Source organism: Pongo pygmaeus, chromosome 18 (genome assembly GCF_028885625.2).
Source record: "Pongo pygmaeus isolate AG05252 chromosome 18, NHGRI_mPonPyg2-v2.0_pri, whole genome shotgun sequence".
In the NCBI taxonomy this organism is placed as follows: Eukaryota; Metazoa; Chordata; class Mammalia; order Primates; family Hominidae; genus Pongo; species Pongo pygmaeus.
In genome coordinates, this window is record NC_072391.2 from 73,442,232 (window position 1) to 73,468,970 (window position 26,739).

General features: G+C 37.0%; 1 protein-coding gene across 3 annotated transcripts in view; it reads left to right on the top strand.

The window, feature by feature from the left end:
- Positions 1–399: 399 nt before the first annotated feature.
- The window catches only part of CNTNAP4 (contactin associated protein family member 4), a 292,651-nt gene continuing 266,311 nt past the window's right edge, over positions 400–26,739 (top strand). For all 3 annotated transcript variants that reach the window (XM_054454620.2, XM_054454621.2, XM_063654023.1), the window contains exon 1: positions 400–816. In XM_054454620.2, the coding sequence (XP_054310595.1) occupies positions 732–816 (85 nt within the window). In that variant the 5' untranslated portion in view covers positions 400–731. The remainder of the gene's footprint in view (positions 817–26,739) is intronic.

A 26,739-nucleotide genomic window follows, 5' to 3' on the forward strand; every position in this document is an offset into this window, starting at 1 on the left:
AGTTTTATAGAAACAGAGAAAAACAACAGCAAGTATTTTCCCTGAGGACGGTTTTAGCTACAGTTTCCCAATGCTGCTTAGTTATTTCTGTCTTATTTTATGCTTTTGTTCTGAAACATAATGCAGTTTTACCTGGATGCACTCCCGGATAATCAGAAATGGCTCAGTGTATTTTCTGGCTCTGCCAAATGCAAGACCTCCAGAAAATCACAAGGCTCCACCGCCTTGTCCCTTCCCCCACCCACACCTCCAGCTGGGAGAAAAGGGTTAAGGATTATTGGAAAATAGAAGAGAAAGGAGGGAGCCCCAAGGAGGCCCACGAACGGGAGGCCTCGCCTCTGGGTGCAGCGGAGCTCCGAGCGCTGTTGTGTGTTTGGAAGGAAGGATGCTGCTGCCAATTTGTGGGACCGCTGCTGCGAGGAGTGGGCGTGGCCTTGGCGGTGTGGATGCTTGTTAGGAAAGATGCTGAGTGCTTTTCAGTGAGGAGTCAGGGCGGTGTGTGTGAGAGAGAGAGAGAGAAAAGAGAGAGAGAGACGGGGAGAGAGAGGGAGAGAGAAGAGAGGGAGGAGGGAAGGAGAAAAGACGGAGGGAGGTGAGGAGGAAGGGAGGGGGAGAGACAGAGACATCGAGGGGCTGAAGACCCAGACAGAGCTGGCAGAGCTACTGAGAACAGGACTGGAGCGCTCCGAGAGCCTTTCAAGATCTTTTAGGGGAGCCCAATAAATGTGAACATGGGATCTGTCACGGGAGCTGTCCTCAAGACGCTACTTCTGTTATCTACTCAAAATTGGAACAGAGTCGAAGCTGGGAATTCCTGTAAGTATACAGCAAATGATTTAAAACTTGCTGGGGGGCTCTCTGCAAAACTTTGATTCTGTTGTTTTGATGATGATTATTTGCAGCTGGGGTTGCTGCGAAGCGTATTGCTGTAAACGAAGCATCACTTAAAAATCTTGCCAATGTGACCTGTTAACACTTGTCTCTCCTCTTGGTCTGGTCAAAATAGGCAAAGTGTCATTTCTCTTTTTGTCTACTCGCAGAATCTTACCCTCTGGTCTTTGAACATTCATTGAGAATGCCCAAGTTCTAGTAAAACATGAAATTAGCATCTTATCTGGGGAATAGCCTGTGAATATCTTCATTTCTTCTTTTTTAAAGAACTACTGAATTTTACTGGAATTATGTCTAAGAGGAAAACAACTGGCAGACTTTACATTATGCTGCATTGGCTTAGATTTCTGAAGTTTGCAACTGGGCAGACCAGTAGCTGCCTGCATCTTTAAAATGATGCAGGCTAATAACTGAAATGTACTGCAGACTTCAGGAGCACCAGCACTGGCTGAGGCGAGTCTCAGTATTAAGAGCTGTGCCCTCGCTGCTAAGAGAATGAGACTTAGTGTTCTCCTCAAAGAGGAGCCTCTTCCTACATTTTGCTTAAAGGAAAACCAGTCAGGTGATCTTTCAAAAGTAGGATTCCTTTGTGGTTGAATGCTTAACTGCATAAATTTGTAATTGAATGTTCTGATGAAATAGAACCTATTTAGGGATGATTGAAATCTTATTTATAATTTAGATATCATCCATAATAATTTGGCAGACTCCCTTCATCTACTCTTTATTAGAGATAGAAAAAGTTTTAAAAGTTATCTTTGGCTTAAATTCTCTAAATGGGAGAATTTTCCCCTCCTGATTAATGACAAACAAGCTTGGCAAATACAACTTTTTATTTTTTTCTCGGATTTTAAAGGAAAAGCTCATTTGCTTTCCAAGAAATGGCTATGAGGCCTGTCCAGGAATTTATGTTGCTGCTGTATCATCAGGCTTAGATTTGGGGAACAGAAGCAGTAATCAGGCATTTGCTATGGCATAGCACTTGACTATGCTAAAGAGTTCTGATGTGGGAAAAACATGAAAAACTCATGGACACAAGTCAAATACCCACTCACAGTGCCTGGCTCCCGTGATTTCGTGTTTCAGTTCAGAATGGGCTCATTTAATGTCGCAGGGTATCCATCACTCTGAAAGAAGGAACCTCACTCCAGGTGCTGCACATCAGATTCAACTTAAGTTTGAGTGTTGTGATAATCTCATAAGTCAATAAAATGTGTAATTTCACCTAGTCAAAACCTTGGAATCTTATAATGGTAGCATTTGACAAACATTGCATCATACAAGCAAACAATAACAACAACACCCACACACAAATGGAAGTTCTGTAGAAAAGGCATAAGTAATTCATCTTCCAACCACTAAAGTTCAACCAAAAAGAAAAGCACTAGAGGTCACTCTTACAATGTAAAGCACATCACCCCAAGCATCCTTCCCTCAAGAAAAGCAGAGCTTACATCTGGCCTGTACTCAGTTCAGTCTTTCCACTAGACTGCCTGTAGTTGGGTTTAAAATACATTAATCTAATTAATCGGGCTGCTAGTTGTTTATGTTTTTGTTTTCTTGAAGCTCAATAAAAAGTGTAGGGTGTACATCAACATTAAATAGCTTTCTTTTGCAATATATCTTCTTAGAAAAGAAAAGGTGCTGAAAAAGATCTGAGGAGAGTGTAATATTTATGTCTGCTTGGCTCTGGTTGGATCCCTCACTGACACTTAAAATTTCAGTGCTGGTTCTATATTCTTTCAGCCTTGGTTTGTTAAGGAAATAATCTAATGCTCTTTTAAACATCTGATGAACTTGCAAAACCTATACGATTTTTCGTTATAAAAAACATTTAAAGTTGGAGTTCTTGCTTACCATGCATGTGGAGTTGACTGTTATTCAAGTGTCAAAAATAAAATGAAATGATCTTATATAATTAAAGTTGCACTTAGTAATTTATTGTGAATATTTTGACAATATGATTTGCAGCAGTATGTGTAAAAGAAAATATTTCATTTATCAATTTCTATTTCATTTTTCAATATTTAAGAAGTATTTTCTTCTTGGAAGAAGTAAGGTCTACTTGTACCAAGCCATGGTGGAAAGTACTTCATATGTTTCATCCTTTTTGGAAGAACAAGTATATATATGTTTCCCAGCAAGATTGGAATTCAGTGTAAGGACAAGCAACTATCAACCAGCCTATGCATTTCTAAAGTATTATAATGACTCCAATAATTCTTCTGGACAAGACTTTATATTAAGAAAAAGTGAGTCAGTCTTGATTATCAATAGTAATATTGGAAATAACTGAATAAAAATAAATAAAATTAAAGGACTAGAAAGACTTTTCCCCTTTATTTACAACTGATGAGCCAGGAGCAAATCTGTCATCTATGGAGTCAGCCCAAGGTTGCCAGTTTGAAAGCTTTCATGGGACAGAACTCTGCGAAACCAGTACAGCTCAGGAATTAGGTGCACTTTAATTTGAATGTTAATTGATCCAATTAAACAGCAAGGAAACTTTACATTAGAAGGATTCTGTTCAAAGACAAACATATATGTTCACATATATATATGTTCACATATTTGTATATGTGCTCATTTGTATATAGGTATATGTGTATGTAGATATCTGTAAACTACTAGACTCGTGCTCATTTGTATATACATATATGTGTATATAGATATCTGTAAACTACTAGACTCATGTGCTTGCGTATTTTTGGTGGCCCTGTTAAGTACTTATCTGTCTAAAGATGAAATACGTTTAATGAACCATGTTCTCTGCCTACTAGTATCCTGTCTGACGTTTCAAAAGCAGTAGACTCGCCATAATTTTTTTCTCTTTGTTCTCATCAAGGTGAGCTTTTACAATTGTATTGAAGTGTCCCTTTCATCAAAGTTTAGAGACAGATCCTTGTAGAAGGGCGTGCTCTTTGAGAAGCTGCACTGGCTGTTCTTGGTTTCTTTGCTTGCTACTAAGAGACATGCATTAAGAACAGAGACATTTCTCTATTTTTTAATTGCTCTTATAAATCCAGTTTTTGAACATTAAGACATGGTTGAAAATGGGGTCAACTTACCCCGAAAGAAGGAATGGGTACAGTGGTAAGGCTGATAAGAGTTTGCTTTTATTTTTACTCTCGCAGATCATGTGAGGGAGGCTCTCTAGTCACTGGTATACTGAGCCCTACTCTTGAGAATAATTAATGCTCACCAATGACTTAATTAGAAGTTAACATCTCACTGTGTTCTTTCTTTTCTCTGATGGAAATAAAGGCCATATCTGATACCTACCCTAAAAGAAGCACTGAAGGATAGATGAAGGCAAATTGCCTGAGTAGATTATCACTCTTGTGGGCCCTGGGAGACAGCTGGACAGATTCTCACATTGTTAAAACTCAACCTTGTAATTCTTTCTAGAAGCTACTTTCTTTTCCTCCCCCTGCCATATTTATTCCTATAGCAGAAAATAACTAGAACGCAATAGTAAAGTACTGATAAAATATAATTCTATGAGGCAATGCATAAATGGCTAGCCCCTATAAAGATCAGCACGTACTTTGACTCACTTTTCTAATAGCAATGGTGATTCATTTTCATCTATTCAATCCATTTTCTCCACTTCTTATTACATGCATCTCAATAATCTCTGATAAAGGCAGCCTCTAGCTCTGGAGATAACGTGACTTTTGCGCCAACATGGGGATCAAACATAACTTTCACGTAATATCTGGTGCTTACTCTAGGCTATAAAGATTATTGTCTTCTAAAATTAATTTTGGAATTTATATCATATATAAGCAATTTCTGTATTGGAGCTAATGAGTATATCAAGATTAAATTGACTTTTGTTAAAGAAAATAGATTAATAGAATTGTATAACATCTATTGTAAGGTAATACAATATTTAACTCAGGTTGGTAAACTGTGGCCCATGGGCTGAATCTGACCTGCTAGTAGTGACTGTTTTGTATGATCCATGGGCTAAGAATGGTTCTTCCATTTTTAGCTGAAAAAAATTAAAAGAAGAATTCCTCATGGTAAAAAATAATTATATGAAATTCAAATTTTATTCTTCCACTTATTAGTAAACCTGCATGACAAAAATTTCTACTCAAATATTAGTATTATATTTTGAATTTTATCAATTAAATTTTATTAAGATTGTTTACCCTCTTACTATGTAACTACTTACATAAGATTCTTTATTCTCTGGCACTTTATATAAAAGGTTAATTGACTCTGATTTAAATAACATACAATAAAATGATAAGAAGTGAAAAGTGTACAAATTATACTTCTATGATAAAATTTAGTCTTAATTATTTAGCACACAAATATATACTTGCAGAGTTGTGGTACTGAACGCAATGCTATTATTGCCAGAAACTATAACAGAGGATATCTTCAAGTTAATGTCTTCCTTATATGTTTTTTCTTAAAGTCTTTATTGTTCAAAAATCTTGATATTTCAGTGGGTATAAACTATTTGTAAAATTCCCACAATTTTAATCTCAAGTAATCTTGTTAGGATATTTGATGAAATATATAAGTAATATAAGTTCAATGAAGTATATAAGTAGTATAAGTTCAATTAACTGTGCAAGTAATTGCAACTTAGATATTTTGAACAAAAATTCTGCTGTTATTTTACATTTTCATGAGTATAAAATATTCCACTCTATCTTAATCAGAAACTTACATTTGGAATCAAAGATCATATGAGGAAAATGTTTTTGATAGAATAGTATTTTTGCTCCTGTGACTTTTAAAGCAGCAGCTTTCTAAAAATTCTGAGATTGGCCAACTTTCTAGAATAAACTGAAAAATAGATTTTCATTTAAGCACTGCCCACTAAGAGCTCATGATATTTAAGCAAGTGATTTTCACTTACCCATGTCAATAATAAATTTCTGGGTAAATGACTTGTGTACTTGAAATTGTATTTACTTTAGAATTGCAGGAACTGATCTTTGGCCCCATTTTATTTATGCTATACTTTTTCCTACAGTTTTTTGAAAAATTAAGTTAAAAATATGATGTAATATCATTTAAAAACCCATTTTCATTGACATTCCTATTCCTATGTAGCAGTTTTTTTTTCAAAACAAATGGTCACTTGTTAAAATAGTTTATTTTTTCATTATATTGCTTTTAGTGGTTCAGCTTTAAATGAAGATTTCTAAGTCTCATCAAAAGGCCGATTTCCAAAAAGAAACCCCCCCCCCCAAACTAGGATAGTCTCAAAGAGCTTAACTGAAATATGACTTTCTCTGAATGTCAAAGGAATTGTGATGAGATTTGTGATCATCCACTGTAAGTAGACAACAATTAGGGATAATGACATTGGCATTACATGGCTTTGAGTTTTTAAAAATAGAGTATCAGCTCTGCTCTACAAATACCCATTTTTCTTGATTAAATACTATGTTTAAAATTTAAATCTCTTCTACTTCAGATTAATCAATATTGAGGCCTTAATATTGTTCACTAACAAATCATATGACCTTTAGGTTGCCAGTTAGTCCCAGATTGTTGAAGAAATCATTCTGTTATAAAGACACATGCACATGTATGTTCATTGCAGCACTCTTTACAATAGCAAAGACAAGGAATCAACCTAAATGCCCATTAGTGATAGACCGGATAAAGAAAACTGGTACATATACACCATGGAATACTATGTAGTCATAAAACAGAATGAGATCACATCCTTTGTAGTGCCATGGATGGTGCTGGAGACCATTATTCTTAGCAAACTAACAAGGGAACAGAAAACCAAATACCGCATGTTCTCACTTATAAGTGGGAGCTAAATGATGAGAACACACGGACACATAGAGGGGAACAACACACACTGGGGCCTTTTGGAGGATGGAGAGTGGGAGGAGAGAGAGAATCAGGAACAATAACTAATGGGTACTAGGCTTAATACCTGAGTGTTGAAATAGTCTATACAACTAACCCCCATGACACAAGTTTACTTACGTAATAAACCTGCACTTGTACCCCTGAACTTAAAAAATAAAAGTTAAACAAACAAAAGAAGTCCTTCACTATCCTTTAAAAAATATTTTCATTTTCTTTTCACCGACTGAAAGTTTACAGAATGATCTAGCTCCTGAAAACAGTAGGAAGAGTAAGAAAAATGTATCCAACATTGTTATGTGCATGTTCAGATTGTTAGTTGAATATTTCTGATGAAATATTAAATCATGCAGACTTTGACCTGATTGTCTTCCATGCTCTAGTGTTTCAATTATTATTTATAGCTTATTTTTCATTTTTATTGATTCAATAATTTTGACCTCAACTTTAGTATTTATCTATAATCATTGAAATTGTATTTTTCAAATTAACTAGTATGATAGGGAAGGGTTGACCCATCACAGTGTATGTGCTTAAATAGGAGATGTTTCCTATATTGTTGCACGATGTTCCTATGTTGTGGGTGGTGGTGGCATGCAAATTCTTATAAAATGTATGGATGATTGTTTTCATGGGTATTTCAGTTGGGAATATTTAGGAATACTCTTTAACAGATTTTCAAGAACAGGTCTTGAGTTGTAGCATCAAATGCTAATATCAGTTTGATTTTGATCACTTTAAAAAGAAAAATCTCAGAAAGTGAAACAAATGCCCCAAACCTCATGCAGACAAAAATTACAGAGTTTTGGAGACCCTGTGATTAACTGAAAACACTGAAATGAAGTAATTTACTCAGAAGATTACCATTGGAATTGGAAGGATTCAGGGTTTTAAAAACAGGGTTTAAAAACTTAAGAAATAATAGTTTACCCATAATTTTAAGTTACAACAAATTGTATCTTTAAATAACAAAAATGTCATTGACTGTTCAATTGTCTTCTGATATTTTTGGGGAAAATTTTGATGTCTAAGAGTTTAACATTTAAATTTCTTCCATGAGCTCTTAAGCTGTGATTGTCTGTGTATTTCAATTAGATATGCATGCCTGTATGTGTATGTATGCATTTATTTGACTTTTGAAACTGGCTTTCCTTGTTTTTAATCTATGATTTTTAGGCTCTCCAAAGTGCTGATTACTTCAGGGGGCTGATGGCTCTGTGTTCGTAAAGACCAACCTGACGTATAATTGCACAAGCAAAGATACTTTTGTCTCTTAATTGACTTTTGGAGGACAAAGATTTTTTCCAAAATGTCTTTTGTTAGGGTCTTCATAGTTAGTTCATAGTTACTAACTATAGTTACATAGTTCTGTAGTTAGTGAAAAACTACAGAACTGTGTAATGATAAAGAACGTACATGCCAAATGCATTACAAGTTATCATTATTGCTTCAGTTTGCCCATGGAACATTGGTATTTGGAAGAGGAAGTGGATATGCTTGGGTTTTTTTTTCCCCTCCTTCCAGTGAATTTTCATTATGGTTCATGGAAAAGTGGTACTTTAGTAATAAAATTGGGAAAATAGCATAACAGGAGGTAAAAATGAGCCTGTTTATGTTACAGTTAATGAGTCATTCCAATGTAATAATTGGAAAAGTGAGTGAAGCCTGAAAACATTTGACATTTTAAGTAGTTCAAAATTAGTAACTATAAAATTTTTTAATGCCATAAGTATTTAATAGAGCAATGATGAAATTTATCTCCAAGGTTTTTAAATCACAAAGGAAAAAAATGGTGTGATATTATCAGTTGGCCTATAGCTCTAATTGCTTTTTTTATTAAGTACCTCTCATTACTTGGCAGTGCTCTAGAATAAGATATTATGGGCTTCTAAATCGTAAAAGACATATTTGTTTCTGTAACCATTTTGTTCCCACTGGCAATTATGATACTTATAAATGGGGCCATAGGTTGATATTACTTTAAAAGCACCATGTAAATATATAAATTCACCTGCCTTCCTAAATTACGTTTATTGTATACTTTTTAGAAAAATTATAACCTGTAATTTCTTTAATGGACTTACTCTGCAATTATGACCTATGGAAATATTTTTTTCAATGTCCTTTGAATAAGGACATGGATAAACTCTCCTAGCAATTGGTTGTAAGCCTTAGGGTTGATAGTTGCTTGGATGACCTTGAACAGACATTTGATTCCCTTGGCCCACCACGGAGACCCCCACATTTTCTCAGCAATATAAAGCAATTGCCTTTGCTATACCAGGCCCAATAGAGGGATTTCTTGGAAAATCTGAGAAAGTCAAATTTCTAGGCTAATAGCTTTGCTCTAAAAGAGTGCATGTAGATTTATATCTATAAGACTTGTCTTCAGTTTTCAAAGACACTATGTATTTGTATTTTAAAATCTGCTGGTCGGCAGATGACTGACCAAGGACAAAAAAGGAACTAGATTGAAAATGGTCTTTAAGGGAAATGAGTTGCTGAGATAGAATTATCAGTATGTGTGTGTGTGTGTGTGTGTGTGAAGATAACTGTGGGTGGGAATTGGAAAACAGACCATTTTGGTAGAGGAAATAGAAAGCATTGCCCCTAGGTGGCACATTTTGAATTAAATAGTGATGGGATGTAGAGTAAGATTGCTTCTGATTTGCTATCCATACCAGAGTAGTCTCCAGTATGCTTTTAAACCAGTATGTGGGATTAAAAATTAGCAAGAGGTCTTCTTGGTCTAGTTTAAATTCACCCAAACAGAGAAGTGATATTACCCTTTCGTGATCTCAAAGATCTTTATTTTCTAGGACTTGGTGTAAAGACCTCAGGATCCCCAGTAGTTAACTCAACTTCTCCTCCCACCCTGAGTGCTAGTCTTTCTGAACCTAGCAATGAAGCAGAATATGTTGGGAGAGATTTTGGCTTAAAAACCACTAGATAAATTGAAGCATAATTTAACTCCCGAAGACAATGTGGTAAAGTGATACGGGTGGCAAGAGAAGGGCATGATAAACAAAGTTGAACATTTTTTCACATCATTCACTTTTATCTCTCAATTTTGGCTGATTTTAAACAAAAAGAATTTATGTCCAAGGCAGAAAGCTGCAAGAATGCTTAGTGATCCTCATAATTAAGGATTTATAATGCATATTTACATTTGCCATGTTTTAGATGTTTAGGACTTAATTAAAAGAACATTGCTAAAATAAAAGCAGTTCTATCTAAATTGGTGATGAGGGAATTCTACGCAAGGTTATAAAGCTGCTCAATTAGGTTCTTTTGTTTCATAGTGTGTATGATTTCTGTGCTTATTTGAACTGTTGTACAAATATACAAAAAATAGCAATAATTTGGGGAAAGAACTAGGGTACATTTGAGAAAGCAAAGAGCAAACACTGTAGATAACATTTAGTTTCTTAAACTCCTAGCATCCTTTATCACAAAATGAAACATGATGAAACAAAACATTTCATGGTCAAATACATACTAGAGGAATGGAAAAAGAAGGCTAATGTAGAATTTTAGCTGCTAAAAATAAAATTGTGATCACCATAATTTGCTATGATTAACACGCAAAACAGCCTGATTCATTTTTTTAACCTGTTCTCTTTGTAAATGATCACGTTGGTTTCTTGGAAGCTTTGCTATGTGCTTGCCTATGGAATAGTTTCTTTATATTTGTGTATAATTGCAACATGAACCACATTAGCATGAAAGTATGTAGGTAGTACCATTAATCACTGAAACATTCTCTAGAGAAGATGCCAGGAAGTTCTCCGTTTTTCTGAGTTAGCAAAATCGAGCCTCCTGTGATCATTTTCCTCTTTCATTTTCCTGGATATGAGGATGATCTGGCTGTGACATCTGTCATGTTAGCGATGGCCAGGGTTGATTTGGCTGAGATGGCTGCTAAGGCAGCTGTTCCCTCTTCCTTCCTCACTGCTCCCTGTGACCCTGATTCACTCCATTTTATATCATACAATATTTTACCTACTACACGTATTATTGTAGTTTTAGGTAAGCTTGACATAATGTACTGTTATATTTCACCAAAGGTACAGATTTTAAGAAAAAGCAAGTTTTGCCTTGCAGCTATATTTCTTTGTTAGGCACATCCAACATTAAGTTGAGGCTTATGAACATGGCAAACAAATGTCTTCCTACTCAGTATTTGCTGATCTTTCCACTTTTGTCTGTCTTTACTGCTTGATATAGCTTGGCTCTGTGTCCCCCACCCAAATCTCACCTTGAATTGTAATAACTCCCATGTGTCAAGGACAGGACCAGGTGGAGATAATTGAACCATGGGGGCGGTTGCCACCATACTGTTCTTGTTACAGTGAATGAGTTCTCATGAGATATGATGGTTTTATAAGAGGCTTTCCACTTCACTTGGCTCTCATTCTTCTCTTGCCTGCCACCATGTAAGACGTGCCTGTTTTGCCTTTTGCCGTGATTATAAGTTTCCTGAGGGCTCTCTAGCCATGCAGAACAGTGAGTCAATTAAACCTCTTTTCTTTGTAAATTACTCAGTCTCAGGTATGTCTTCACAGCAGCATGAGAGCAAACTAATACACTGCTTTTTCTTCTTCAATCCTGGTGTCCCCTGTGTCCTCTACTCTTCATTTCTTGGCCTTTGCATCTGTTGTTCCCTGTGTGTAAATTACCCTCAAATACTTCACTCTAAAGCCTCTTGGAAAATGTCTACCCAAAACAAGCCTCATCTCCTTTGTCCATGGAGTCTCACCACCTCAACTTTAATCATTCTCTAGCAGAAATTTCATAGCACTTCGAATGTTTGCTTATTCCTGCCCTGATCATAGACTATCAAAATGGATTTTTTAAAAGTTTCCTTTGCAAAACTGAAATTTTTGAAAGACAGAAGTATTATGTTAATCACTTCAGTATCTGCAACATCTAGCACAGTGCCTGGAATAAAGAGCATTCAGTAAATGGGAAAACAATACGTTGATGGATGATAATTTGTATTTTTTTTTCAGTTGAAACACCAAAAACAGAGAAGATGAACAGAATCAGGCTAGACAAACTGGAAAATTGTGTGATTTTGATGATTTAAAAAGTCCTTTTTATTTAGGATCCCATTCATTTTTGCTATCATTTAAAAACTTTGACTTTATATTTAACTCTATTCCATTTCATTTCATTAGGTTGAGTACTTATTCTAGTCTGTCAGAATCCATTATGGTGCATATTCTCCTGGTCAACCTATTCTTATTATTTCTCACTATCTCTCTTTTCCTTTCCCTTTCACCTTTTTAAAAAACATTTATAGCAAATGTAATTTTATAGGCCACTACATCAAGTTATTTTGGATTGAGGACTCTTAATAGACGGGCAAACAAAAAATACATCATGAGTATAAAATAAAATTGGAACAGTATCAGCTACTTCCAGTCCATCCTCATGTCTGCCTATGCCTGTAGCACGTGCCCGATCATCTCTAGCAATTTGAAAGGAGTACTGAAAATTACTCTCCACATTATGAGAAGAAATTTTCAACTCCATCCTGTTTGGACTTCAAGTCTTTTGTATTGGTTTTTATTTTCCATTTTCTCTTTAAAGACTTTTCTCATTCACTTAGGATAGAAGAAAAATAAAATTCATTCTCTATTTTTTCTTTTCATTATTAACTTTTACAAAGGAGTGTGACCACAGCCTTCTTGCCCTTCTTTTGCCTACAAACATATGCAAGATGTTTCTTTTCATTGCCTTTAGCAATTTTTTTTTTCTACCAGCATTAATGAGTTCCAAACTTTTATTTTCTGCCTTTTTTTTTTTTGAGACAAGAGTCTTGCTCTGTCTCCCAGGCTGGAGTGCAGTGGCACAATCTCGGCTCACTGCGACCTCTGCTTCCCGGGTTTAAGCAATTCTCCTTGCCTTAGTCTCCCATGTAGTGACTACAGGCACCTGCCACCATGCCTGGCTAATTTGTGTACATTTAGTAGAGACGGGGTTTCGCTGTGTTGGCCAGGCTGGTCTTGAACTCCTGGACTCAAGTGATCCACCCGCCTTGGCCTCCCAAAGTGCTGGGATTACAGGCATGAACCACTGCGCTTGTCCTTATTTTCCTCTCTTAATTGCACATAAGTTCCTTTTATTATTTTCTGGTAAAACCCATCACTTGTTTTTAGATTCTGCTCACGTTTCATCCTCCTCATGGTACACATTTGTGATTTTTATTGCCAGAAGTTTATAGTCATAACTTTTCATGCATGTTGACATATGTTATCATTAATAATGACAAATATTCCTTTTGCAGTGGGCTCTGTGGACTCCAACGTGGTGAAGTGTGCCCTTTCTTATTTTATTCTCACACAGGCCTGTGAGACAAGTGTTACTATGATTATTTCACAAACTAGGAAACAAATCTAGAAGGTGCTTCCAAAGCGACTGAGTAAGGAAAAATAAAGATGAGGCTTAGACCCAATGATTCCAAAATCCATTGTTCTTTGAAATGGAATGTGCCCATCTTCTCCCTGCATCTGTGAAATCTCCTCCCCTGAATATCAAAACCATACATGCTCATTCTCAAGGTTCTCGCTCTGACATGATAGTAAATTCTAAGAACCCACATATGCTCATTCCTTCCTCTTTTTTCCAAGAATCTGTCACTTTGATCTTAACAACAAGCCCCTTTTGATTAGTCAGAGTGAAGTGGCAGGCACTCGCTCATGTAGATAACTAATGTTTTCTCCTCTGAGCGTACACTGTCCTGCTTGCTTCTTGGTACCCAAAGACCTATTCGCTTCCTCTGAATTCCTTCTTTGAGTCAACAATTTCAAGAACAGGGTAAGTGGTTGAAACAGCCTAAATCACAAAGAAAATCCAACTCGTTTCTGCAAGATTGCAGCACTGTCTGACCAAGGCATTCTACCAGTTTTGTTCCTTTCCTCCATAAAAGCCTCACTCCTTCCCCATGTTCAGAGACATATTCCCTTTGGTGCCATATTAGTCTTCTATGGCTGCCATAACCAAATACCACAGAATGAGTGGCTTAAACAGTGTACATTAATTTTGTCACAGTTCTGGAGGCCAAAAGTCCATCAAAGTGCCATCTAGGTTGGTTTTTGGTGTGGCCTCTCCTCCTGACTTGCAGATGGCCACCTCCTTGCTGTGTCTTATGTGGTCTTTCCTTTGTGCACATGGGAGAGAGAGAGCGATATCTCTGGTGTCTATTCCTCTTCTTATAAGGGGCCAGTCTTTTTGGATTAGGGCCTCACCCTTATATCCTCACTCAAACATAATTGCCTCCAGTTATGGCCCTCTCTCTAAATAAAGTCACATTGGGGATTAGGGCTTTGACATATTAATTGTGGAGGGGGGGGACATAATTCAGTCCATAACAGGTGCTCTCACTGTTGCAACGGTCTAAATTACATTCCTTTTTTCAGTATTGGGAAACAATTTTTGAAAGTTCAACAGTAGATACATTGCTTTTACAGATTAAAACTTAACAGCTGGTGGAGTCATCCTGAAGTTGAATCCTGGTTCAGTGCATTGCTGAGATCAATGGCTTGGCATGCTCATCCATCAGCCACCACTGCCTGGTGGCCATGGGGATACCACTATCTATCCCTTCTTTTTCTCTTTGCTTTTATCTGCACCTGGTGCTTTCTAGGTGCCTCTAGTACCCAAGAGTTTCTGATATCCCAACATTTCCATAGCTGTTATCACAAGTATTATTTTATCCCCTTCCAAAGTACTTTCTTCTGTATGTTACCCAGCTCCAGTTGTGCTGTGATTTGCTCTGTGTGTTTCTCATATCTCCTCCTCAAAAGTTGATTGTGCAGTTTGTTTTATCTGGCACTTTCCCACTTCCTAATCAGTAAATCTCAGTACACACAGCTCCTCCTCCTTCTTCTTCCTGTGATACATTCTATGCTTAGTCAAAAACAAACAAATAAAACATAAATAAAACAAACAAACAATAATCTTTCTAGTAAGTTTTGAAAAGTCAGTTTAAAATTTATCATCTAATTTTAAATTTGTAGAATGCCCTCCACATATTGGAAACTGGGACAGATGCTTGCCATACATTATTTCAGTCTATCTTAGCACAGCATCTGTTCATGCCCAATGTTTTCTTATACGCATGCTTTCTCATCCTTTCCAGTGCATTTCTCTTGTGGCTAAGTAGCCTTTGGATTTATCTTTTCAAAGATTTCATAGTAGCCCATCAAGTGGATATACTTTTATTTAAACATTCCTCTATTTTGAACTCACTGGTTGTCCATTGACTTATTTTTTGAATTCTCAGTCTATCAGCATCTGCGTGTAGTAGTACATGGCTCCCTTAGGATTCTTGTATTTCTCTAATATAACGGTATCTTAAGCCATTTGCAAATGTCAATGTCATGAACTGTTCAATGTCATCCCACTTTGTCTCGCAAAAGTCCACATTTCTTTTGGAAGGAGAAATTTAAGGTTACCACTGTCTCCTTGCACCCCTCCCCTTCCTGCTCAAGAATTTATGGCACTTAAAGATAATTCTGTGTCTCTTCGAGCACTATCATTTGTTCTAACATGAACCTGCGGTGGTGGGTACAGACTGTCACGTATGATGGATCTCAGAAGTGCATCTGTCACCCTCCAGGAAACCCCTTCACTCATCAATTGGTCTTGTCAGTTATAGGCACAGCTGTCTCTCCAGCCCTCAGCGGCATTACCAATTTTCCCTACATGTGTTCCCCTCTGGAGCTCAGTGCCTGTGGCCTCTGATGGGCTGCTGCAAATGCAGGTTTTCGGTTGTAACCATCAGCCTAGTGTCTTCTCCAGAGCCATGATTTAGTATTTACGGGTAGGATCTCCTAACTGCTGTATCATTCCTCTGTTGGTACTGATTTTGATTTCCTTCTGGCATCATGGAGTTTTCTGTCTTCCTTATCAAAAATATTTTTTTTCTGTCTTTTTGAGGAAAAAAAAGGCATCTTAAGAAAACAGACTAGTGTTTCTCAATACTTCTACTTTCTTCTTATCAGGGACAGCAACCTATATTTAATGAACATCAAAATGAAAAAGAAAACACTTCAGATTTAGAATTTTGAATGAGAGGTCTGTTTCCATTGCTAAACCAGAACCAATACTACTTAAGCCAGTCTCCTGGAGAGTCAATATGATTCTGTATAATATCAAATATGCTTTTGAGTAGTGCTACTTATTAATTCCAGCCACTTTCAAAAAAGAAAAATATCAGAGACTTTCAGGCCACGTTTTACCTCACTCTTTCTTAGACTGTTAACCCCTACACACCTGTATAGCCCAGCTCTCTTTATAGTTATACCTGAAGCTCTTAATATTTATTTCTTTTATTTATTTTTTTTTTTCCGGAGCCTCACTCTGTTGCCAGGCTGGAGTGCAGTGGTGCAATCTCGGCTAACTGCAATCTCCACCTCTCGGGTTCGAGCGATTCTCCTGCCTCAGCCTCCTGAGTAGCTGGGACTACAGGCATGCGCCACCATGCCCAGCTAATTTTTGTATGTTTAGTAGAGACGGGCTTTCACCATGTTGGCCAGGATGGTCTTGATGACCTCATGATCTGCTTTTTCACTACTCACAAGCACCTTTAAGCATTTACGCTATCAAACAAAGCAATGTGATTGCAATTTTAGTAATGTGTTCTTTGATATAACAATATTTATGAGCTGTTTTCTAGTTTTCTTCCTAGCTACGTGTCTCTTTACTTGTGTATGTTTTACACAAGTAACAACATATTAAGGGAAAATGATTTCAGAGGGAATTAATTAATTTGTTCTGAAATGAATTTCTTCTTAATTTGTGTAATCAATTTTTAGGTGGATTTGAGTGACTGCACTTAAGGGATCACTTGACAAAGCATCTCTTCATAGTTTTATAGCTCTTTGCTTGGAACTTACTGGATATTGTTGAAAATAAAAGAATTTAATCACATTTCATATGCTAGGCAAAATATCAGGTGAAATAGTACAAGCAAATGGCTGATCTTAGAGTTGCAAATCACTGCATCTAAGAACAAACTGCTTTTTTAAAAAAATAATAAAGGATATAATTGATGCTCATGACTGAATGTAGCATTTTTAGTAGTGTGGTTTGAACTGAGAATTGTATTTAGCCTTTCTCTTTACGTTGTACAGTCATTTCCTAAGCCATCCATTCTTCTCAGAGCAAGGGATGCAAACAGAGGAAGTCCCTGTCTGTCTATCTAGTTGCCATTTCAGGGGCGCTTCTTATTTCTAAGTGGACTCCCAGTGTGATATACAGAAAATAAATTGTCAGAGATTTTGGAGAGTGAGTAAGAAACCATCCACTCATTCAACTTCTGGAACAGCTACATGTGAGTTTCTTCTTCTAGTCAGGGTGGTGGGATATGATGATAAATGTGTCACAATCCCTGCTATTCAGGGACCCACAAGCAAATGGAGAAGATAAAAAGTAACTCTAATAAAAGGCAGACTGTGATCCATTCTACATTTCAATATGGATTCCTGAGCTAATACAATTCTGACTTATTTGGTAACCTGTGTGTTTCCTCTCATTTCTCTTAAAAATCAATAAATAACCAGTAATATCATTAGAGTTGACATCAGATGGGTTTTATATTTTTCACCTACCTATGAAGTGATAGTTTAAAAATTTATCCCCAAGAATTACACTGGCTGAATATGTTTCATGCTAAATGTACTCTGTAATAGCACACTTTGGGACTCTGGTTATTTTTCCATTGACACTGATGATTCAGTGAATTATATCTAAGAAAGAAAGAAACTAAATATGTTAAAAAATTTCTTAGTAAAATATTTTTTACATTCCCTGGATAGTTTAGGTTTCATACACTCACTTTTCTCTGGGTTGGGCTATTGTTCATTCAGTCTATTAAAGTGTTCCGAACCATAGTAATTTCTGTGACTTCTTGGGGTTTCACTTTACTCTGCTAATTTCATTCATTTATTCACTCAACAAATATTTAGTAAGCCTCCACAGTGTGGTACCTGTCATTACACATGTCTTCAGCATCAGTCGTCTTGAAATGTCATTATGGTCTGAATCAGTAAATTCTTGCTCGCGATTGAGAACAGAAGTTTCGACTCTCAGACACACAATGCTTTTGTGACCACATTTTATGCTGAAGGTTTTGCTTTTTCCTTAAGACAAAGTGTATTTATTGTTTAAGGTGCTTATAGGGGGGCTGGTGTTATTACAGGCAGTGTGCTCAGAGGCTGTACTCTTACAGCTCACCCTGGCTTAAAGCTCCGCTTTGCCACTTCCTGGTCCTGTAGAAAAACAGCACAGTGTGGTAAGTGCAGTGAGTGAGAGGCATACACAATATTTGGACTGGTCACAGGCAGAACACCAGGTGTGAGCAGTGGGAGTCAGTGAAAGGTGTTTACTGAAGGATGGATAGGACAGCCAGATGAGGAAAGAAGGCGGAAACACATGCCCATGATAGCGAGGTCCACAAAAGCATGGAGCCTTTGAATGCACCGCAGTAGTGCAGAAGGACAAAAATGATCAGAAGTGGCCAGGTCGTGAGGAATCCTATAGGTAAAGCTAAGGACTAAGGATCTGATCCAGAATCTTGAGGGGTCACTTTATTACTATAAGTGTTATGCATGCACATGTGTGTGACACTGACTAGATTTGCTTTTTATAAACTTAAAACTCTCAGGAGGGTGAAGGATGGGAATGATAAAAAACGGGAAATGGAGTCTAACTTGAGTCCACAGAGATTAGATATTAAGCTGGTGAATTAACTCCTGTAAAAAGTAATAAGAGTTACAGAAGAACAGAGACAGTGACAATGCTAATAAAGAACAGGCAACAACAGACTTGTTCCACATGAGCGTGTAGGACTGACAGCACGTCATGGCTGTCGGAAAGTAGTGACACGTGAGAGCAAGGAGTGGCCAATTCAAGTTGGTGGCTTTTGCTTTTTATTGTATTACAATAAATGTGCTTATATCTTCCAAAGGATGTACTATGCTTTTTGTATGTAGCTGCCTTTCTTCTGAATAAGAATTTATTTATTTATTTTTTGAGACGGAGTCTTGTTCTTTCCCCCAGGCTGGAGTGCAGTGGCGCAATTTCAGCTCACTGCAGCCTCTGCCTCCCGGGTTCCAGCTATTCTCCTGCCTCAGCCTCCCAAGTAGACTAGCTGAGATTACAGACATGTGCCACCATGCCCAGCTATTGAATAAGAAATTTTAAGTGTGTTCATTTTTTGAAACTCTCTTCCTAAACTTCTCTACAAAGGATCATATTTAAAAACTTTTTTGAGATTGTGTGTGATTTCTACAATGCAATGTTTGAGGAATATGCCACGGTAATGAGTAAAGTCTTTCTGAAATAAGGCTGATACAAAATGTTTTCTAACATTATGTATTGTTGCATTTTAATGAAATATTTTGCTTTTGGCAAGAATAAGAATTTATCCTGAATTGGAGGTTTCATAGGTGATTCTTCCGCAACACAGAGCATTATAATGTTTTCCTACCCTCCATTCAAATATCTACCTCCACCCCACCTATCTGACTTAAATAATAAAGATTAAATACATCTGCCTTATGACAGAAGACTGAATTCCTATAGCTGACTTATTTCAGTGCTTTGGGAAAGATACATTTAGGGCTTATGTATTTATCATTGGATGTGTAAAAAGAGAATTTGGTAAAATGATAAAATGGAAAAGCAAGTTTAAAATTTTATAACGTGTTCTTCAAGTTATATTCAATTTAATTAAGCAAACATTTACCAAGTGCCTGCCATATTGAAGTATGTTCTAGAAAACAGGCATATAAAGATATATAAATGCTGATCTCAAAATGGACGAAAGAGAGAGGCAGAGAGACAGAGAGAGAGCGAAGAAAGAGAAATGGTATAGCTAATCATGATGGTACAAATGGTACTACTTTTGGAAATTCCACATCAATTTGAATCCATTTTTTTTGCTGTATTTAAGGATTCAGCAGCCAAAGATGAATGCTATTGAATTATTGACCATATTTGATACCCCAAGCATTGAGAAGAGCTGAAATAATTGCCCCTCCAGAGAGCTTTAATTCTCCAGTGTGTTCTATAGCGTTAAATCTTATGAGATTTAAAAATCCATGGCTGGAAACATTTGAGGCTTCCAGTTGCTCTCCGTTGGCAACTGTTACATTTTTAAAATATGCCCCTGGACATATCCAGCCATGAAGAAGAACCCAGAAGGTTTTCACTCAACAAAGTTGCAAAGAAGTAACCTTTAGTAATTTATAAGTGAACTCAAAAGACTTAAACATAAGAGGGAAATCTCTTTTCCAAAAAGTGTTTTAGCATTTTGGACATCAGAATTGCAAGTACAACAAAACAACTGCTCTTTAGAAAGCTATTTTAATTGATGACACTGTTTAGCTAAATCTTCTTGGGCATTTAGATTTCATCATTTATAAAACACTATTATTCAATTTAATTTTGCTTAAAACCAATAAACATATATTCGAAATCATATTGGCTGGGAATTTGGATCCTAGCAATATAAATTCCCCACATCACAAAGTACTTGAGGTGCTGAATGAACTAAAATAAAAGATAACTATTTATATTTATTTTTGTTCAATCATAATAATGTATTTATTATGTTGCAGCCCTAAAGAATTAAAAGGAGCTGTCTTTTCAAATGTGCATACTCTGAGTTGTGTTACAGTGAAAAATTAAATTCTTAGTACTGAGGAAGAAGATAATTTTATTTGATTTACTTGACTTTACTTGATTATAATCTATCGCTGAAATGTCCCCTGGGGTCATTGAAATATATGTTCTCAGGCTATGACATAATCTGTTATCTTTTAAATTTATCAACATTTACTATACAAAAAGAAGCTCAGAAGTTTATGATAGATAGATACACAATCTTTCACTTGGCTACTGGTTATATGCAAATCCTTCAGCATGCTGTTTCAGAATACTTTATCCAAGAACTTCAGATAACTTGTTCTCTTTAATTTTGTTTGGCATCCGCAACATTAAAAAATGTCTGGTAAAAACTTTTATTTTTTCATTATTCATAAAAGAAGACCTGATAAACCAGATACTAAATTAGAATCAGAAATAGTCTCTGCTTCTCCTTTTCCTCATCTACTTTTTATGTCAAACATATTATTTTTTTTTCTGATCACCTGTAATCAGAAACCCAAAGAGACACTTCTGTTTTTCTGCTGTCTTTACCCATCTCTTCACATGCTCACAAATTACTATGGCTGCCTCTTTAGTGTCCCTACATCTTCCCCATCCCTTTTGTTTTACTGCCACAGTCTTTCAAACTACACAGCTGAGCACACATTTTTAATGTTTTATTAATTACTGTGCAAGAGTCTTACACAGGGTGCCATAAAGACAAAGAGGACACTTAAGCCCAAGGAGGTTAGCCAGTAGGTCTTCATCTGGAGGCCATTCCAAGCTGATAATCTCAGTGAACCGAATAGAACTGTGTGTTTAATCAAAATGTAACAGTCAAGTTTAACTAAAATGCAATAAGCAAAATGTAATTTTCCTGGAGCAGCCATATGAAGGGTTGATTGGGTGGGAGAAAGTAGAATTGAAAATGAGTTTAGAATTAACAGTCTAGGTTTTATGAATGGCAATTAGATTCTTTGGATTACCCTATTCATTGTGTGTGCACATGTGTCTACGTGTGTGTGTGTGTGTGTGTGTGTGTGTGTGTGTAGTAAGGGGGCTGTGCTGAGAAGCAGCCAGAGTCTCAGTTCTAGGGTCCACCCAGGTGGAAGAATTCATTAGAATCTGAAATGAAAGCAGAAAGCCAACAAGTGGAGTAAACACACCCTTAAAGTAATGGGGTGGCTGCAGCCATATAAAGCTCTCCAAGGGCTCAGTTGCCTGCAGGGATGCTGGCCAACTGGACTGCTGATCCTCTCCCAGACCACATTCTTATCAACGGGCACATTTCCTGAGACATTCATTCAGTCGCTTTCTTTTTAAGCCATGGAGTGGAGCAAAACAATATGTGGAGCAAAACAATAGTGAGTTGGGTGGGGGCAAGTAGGGCAGAAATGATTCAAGTGTGGTTTGTATTAAATCAGTTCCTCTTTAATGATTGTGACTTGATGTTCTGTAGAACCTGGTAGGGACTTCTAACTTCATTAGTTACAACGTCTTATTAATTCAAGATGGATTAAAGACTTAAATGTTAGATCTAAAACCATAGAAACCCTAGAAGAAAACCTAGGCAGTACCATTCAGGACATAGGCATGGGCAAGGACTTCATGTCTAAAACACCAAAAGCAATGGCAACAAAAGCCAAAATTGACAAATGGGATCTAATTAAACTAAAGAGCTTCTGCACAGCAAAAGAAACTACCATCAGAGTGAACAGGCAACCTAGAGAATGGGAGAAAATTTTTGCAACCTACTCATCTGACAAAGGGCTAATATCCAGAATCTATAAGGAACTCAAACAAATTTACAAGAGAAAAACAACCCCATCAACAAGTGGGTGAAGGATATGAACAGACACTTCTCAAAAGAAGACATTTATGCAGCCAAAAGACACATGAAAAAATGCTCATCATCACTGGCCATCAGAGAAATGCAAATCAAAACCACAATGAGATACCATCTCACACCAGTTAGAATGGCGATCATTAAAAAGTCAGGAAACAACAGGTGCTGGAGAGGATGTGGAGAAATAGGAACACTTTTACACTGTTGGTGGGACTGTAAACTAGTTCAACCATTGTGGAAGTCAGTGTGGCAATTCCTCAGGGATCTAGAACTAGAAATTCCATTTGACCCAGCCATCCCATTACTGGGTGTATATCCAAAGGACTATAAATTATGCTGCTATAAAGACACATGCACACGTATGTTTATTGCGGCACTATTCACAATAGCAAAGACTTGGAATCAACCCAAATGTCCAACAATGATAGACTGGATTAAGAAAATGTGGCACATATACACCACGGAATACTACGCAGCTATAAAAAATGATGAGTTCATGTCCTTTGTAGGGACATGGATGAAGCTGGAAACCATCATTCTCAGCAAACTATCGCAAGGACAAAAAACCAAACACCTCATGTTCTCACTCACGGGTGGGAATTGAACAATAAGAACACATGGACACAGGAAGGGGAACATCACACACTGGGGCCTGTTGTGGGGTGGGGGGAGGGGGGAGGGATAGCATTAGGAGATATGCCTAATGTTAAATGACGAGTCAATGGGTGTAGCACACCAACATGGCACATGTATACATATGTAACAAACCTGCACGTTGTGCACATGTACCCTAAAACTTAAAGTATAATAATAATAAAAAAAAAGAAGTTAAGGCAACTTTTTGCAGGTGACATGTGGAATATCACTGATGCACTTTTAAAGGAATCTCACTTTTAAAGAGAACATGTTCCATTGTTGCTTATAAGCAGGTATCTTGCCTATCCGACATCACGTCCACATAGGACAATGTCCTCAAATACTTGCTGAAATAGCTAGTTCAAGCAATAAAATGGGAGAGCTCTGCTGTTGGACACAGGGAGGGGAACATCACACACCAGGGCCTGTCGGGGGTTGGGGGGCTAGGGGAGGGATAGCATTAGGAGAAATACCTAATGTAGATGACGGGTTGATAGGTGCAGCAAACCACCATGGCACGTGTATACCTATGCAACAAACCTGCACGTTTTGCACATGTATCCCAGAAGTTAAAGTATAATAAAAAATTATAAATTAAAAACAAAGATGTTGAATGGCAAATAAATGAGACCAAAGTCATCAGCAAGAAATGAAAATTCTCTGACCTTCAATTTTTCATGTAGAAAATAAATATAATATCTTTCTCACAAGGTTGTATTAAAGATTTAACGTGGTTAAGATATAGCATGCAATACACGTAACTATTATTAACATTTTTCTCTAGAGGGCTCCAGTTAAAACATTGGCAGATTGGCAAGCATCAATTTATTTTATTCATGTCTTCATTGATAAACATGAAATCAATTTGCAGTACATTAGACACTATGACATATGTCAGGGAAGTACCTGGATGTCAAGGAAGGGGTATCTTTTATAAAAGAGTGCCTAGGTGATGAGCAAGTACATACTCGGTCAGTTCAACAGTATTTTATAGGAACTAACATGGAAATTATAACTTACAGACATGAAAACAAAGAAAAACTATACCATAGTCTTCATGATTCCAGGAAATTGTGGGTAAGAGTAGTGTATAAAAAATTAACACACACAAAAAGAGCATTTTTGAATGAGACTGTTGATCTTTGTCTTTTACTATGGGAATGATCAATTTTTAAACAGGTGTCTTGAAAAACAACATGACAAATGGTGGCTACTTGTAATACCATCATCATATTAATAGCTCCAAGGGTTATTTTCAGCTGATGATTTTAAGTTCTAAAATCCAAAAACAAAAATTCAAACATAATTTTTTAAAAAATTGTGTTTGAGGCCAAAAGTGGTTCACGATGGGATAAGCAAACGAATTGAATTGAAACAGGTGTTTTCTATTTTAAAATAATTTATGATCTAATTCAAAGCATGGTACATAACGTCTAAGATAATATTAACAATACAGTGTTATTTGCAAACAGTATGTGAACTCATGTATACTGAAAGACCTGGAAGTACATGAGTTACCAGTACTTGGTTTAGTAATGAAGAAATGTTATCAGGACTTTGGGAGGTTTACAATTGTTACTGGCCTGGTCCAGGTCTGTTCTGCTTACACAGGGTACATCAATCACTGTGACAAAGGTTTTGCAAAAGAGAAAAGATTTATTGGCAAGGTCTCCAAGTGAGAAGGCGGGAGAGCAGCTCTCAAATCCGCCTCCCTGAAGATGAGGCTTAGGGATGTTTATGGGTTAAGGAAGTGGCATGATCTAAGGCATGGGGAAGGTGATTGGCAGTGGGGAAAAATGAAATGACAGGTTGGTTTTGTGCAGGAATAGTCAGAGTTCATGGCATTTCATAGGACATATGTACAGAAAACGGTGGCGTTAGCATGATCTGAGGGTGGAGTTTTGGCTCTCTGACATCAAAAAGCCACCTCTCGGGCACTTGCACAGGCCCAGTTGAAAGGCCAGTGGTCTCTACTGGTTTGAACTGAACAGCAGCTGGCCCAAGTTTCTGAGAAACAACCGAAGCGACCATTACCATGGTGACTTAGGAATGATATCCATCTACAAAGTAGCCAGGGAAGGTACAATTTCAGCTTCAGTGGCGAGGCCTTCAGCTACCATGGCCTTCAGCTTCATAGAAAAAGGAAAAATAAAAAACAAAAAACAGAAAGTGACAAAAAGCAAGCAGGGCAAGCAGATCTGATAAAATTAACCCTTCACTTCACAATAGTTTTGAAAAGAGCTGAAGGACCTAGAAATATGAAGGATCAATCCTATGATCTTATCTCAGGCTTGGGATTCTCTCCAAGCTCACGTTAATTAGCAGAATTTCCTTGGAGCTGAACCTCCATTTATGGGATTGCTGTCAATCCAGGGCCATTTTCGGGTCCTAGAGGCTGTCCACCGTTTCTTGACAGGTGACCCTTTCTATAACACGGTGATTTTCTCCTTCCAGGCCTGTAAGATAAATTTCACCCATGCTTCTTATCTCTTTGACTTTTTGTGTCTCTGACCTTTAGACCTTTTGAAGGTCTCCCCTGATTAGGTCAACCCACTCAGAATAATACCCTTTTTAGGTAACTAAATTAAGGACCTCAATTAATTAATTACATCTGCAATATTAGTTTTGCTGTATAACATAACATAAGCACAGGACTGATACCCCATCATATTCACAAATTCTGCCTGCACTCGAGGGGAGGGGATCATACTAGGCCTATACAAGGGGCTGAAATCTTGAAGACCATCTTAGAATTCTGTCCACTGAGGGGCTCATACACCTGACTATCTCTCTAGAAGAGAGGGCTCTATGCCACGATGCTGCATGTTGTTTAGGGAGATCAGGAGCTGGAAACATTTGAGTGTCCTTGTAATAGTGGTGGGTCCCTGGTAGGGGGTGTAGTCTTGTTGGAAAGAGTCCAGAGCTCAGAACAGATATCAGTTCTTCTGCATTGAGCTAATGCACACCTACTCTGCCAGCTTTTAGCCAAGCTTCTAAAACAGTGGAAATGAACCTTTGAGACCAGCCAAGCTTGTTCCTTGCTTGATTATGAAATCAAATACAATAATCTTAGCTAATGAAATGGAAATATTTTCCATCTAATCTCATGTTATTGCTCAGAGAAGCTTATTGTTTCTAGTTGGCTTGATTTTTTTTTCCCTTAGTGAGAAATAGCTATTTATTAAACTAGCTTTATGGACTCCCCTATTAAAATGCATTTATCTGCAGAAAAATTGCTTATCACTAGGAAACATTTCAGCCTTCATCTTTAAGTGTGATACTTTGAGATGCAAATAACAACTCTTAAAATAATTTAGTAATAAAATGGAGCATTTGTTCAGTGATGTTGAAATATCATCTAATATGAGTAGAATAAGAATTGAATTGAGGCTTACTCAATTTTCCCTCCAGGAATCAAAGTCGAAACCATGGCAATTTCAGGTTGAAAATATCAGTAATGGAAGTAGCACATACTTAGGAGGACATTGTTGCTGTGACTTCATGGACATGTGGTTTAGTTGGCACAGTGTGAATTTCTAACTATATCATCAAAGGTGTCCAAATAAAGAGATGCTCATGTTCTCTGAATTCCTTTTGCTCTTTCTTAATAAATTGTGGCTGTTTGATTTCTGCATCATGTGCAGTTTAAAATTCTGCTTTTCTGGAGAAAATGAAACAAACAGCTCTGAAGCTCGAGAGATGTGAAGAAAATTATGGTCTTTTGGAACATCAAAAATTATTTCATAATGAGAAAACAATGCATCATAAGGACAGTTTTACTTTCTTTTTAAGTAATTCAGTAAAATCCCCCTTTTTTAGAAGGAAGGATAGCCATGTGGTTCGGAATGTTG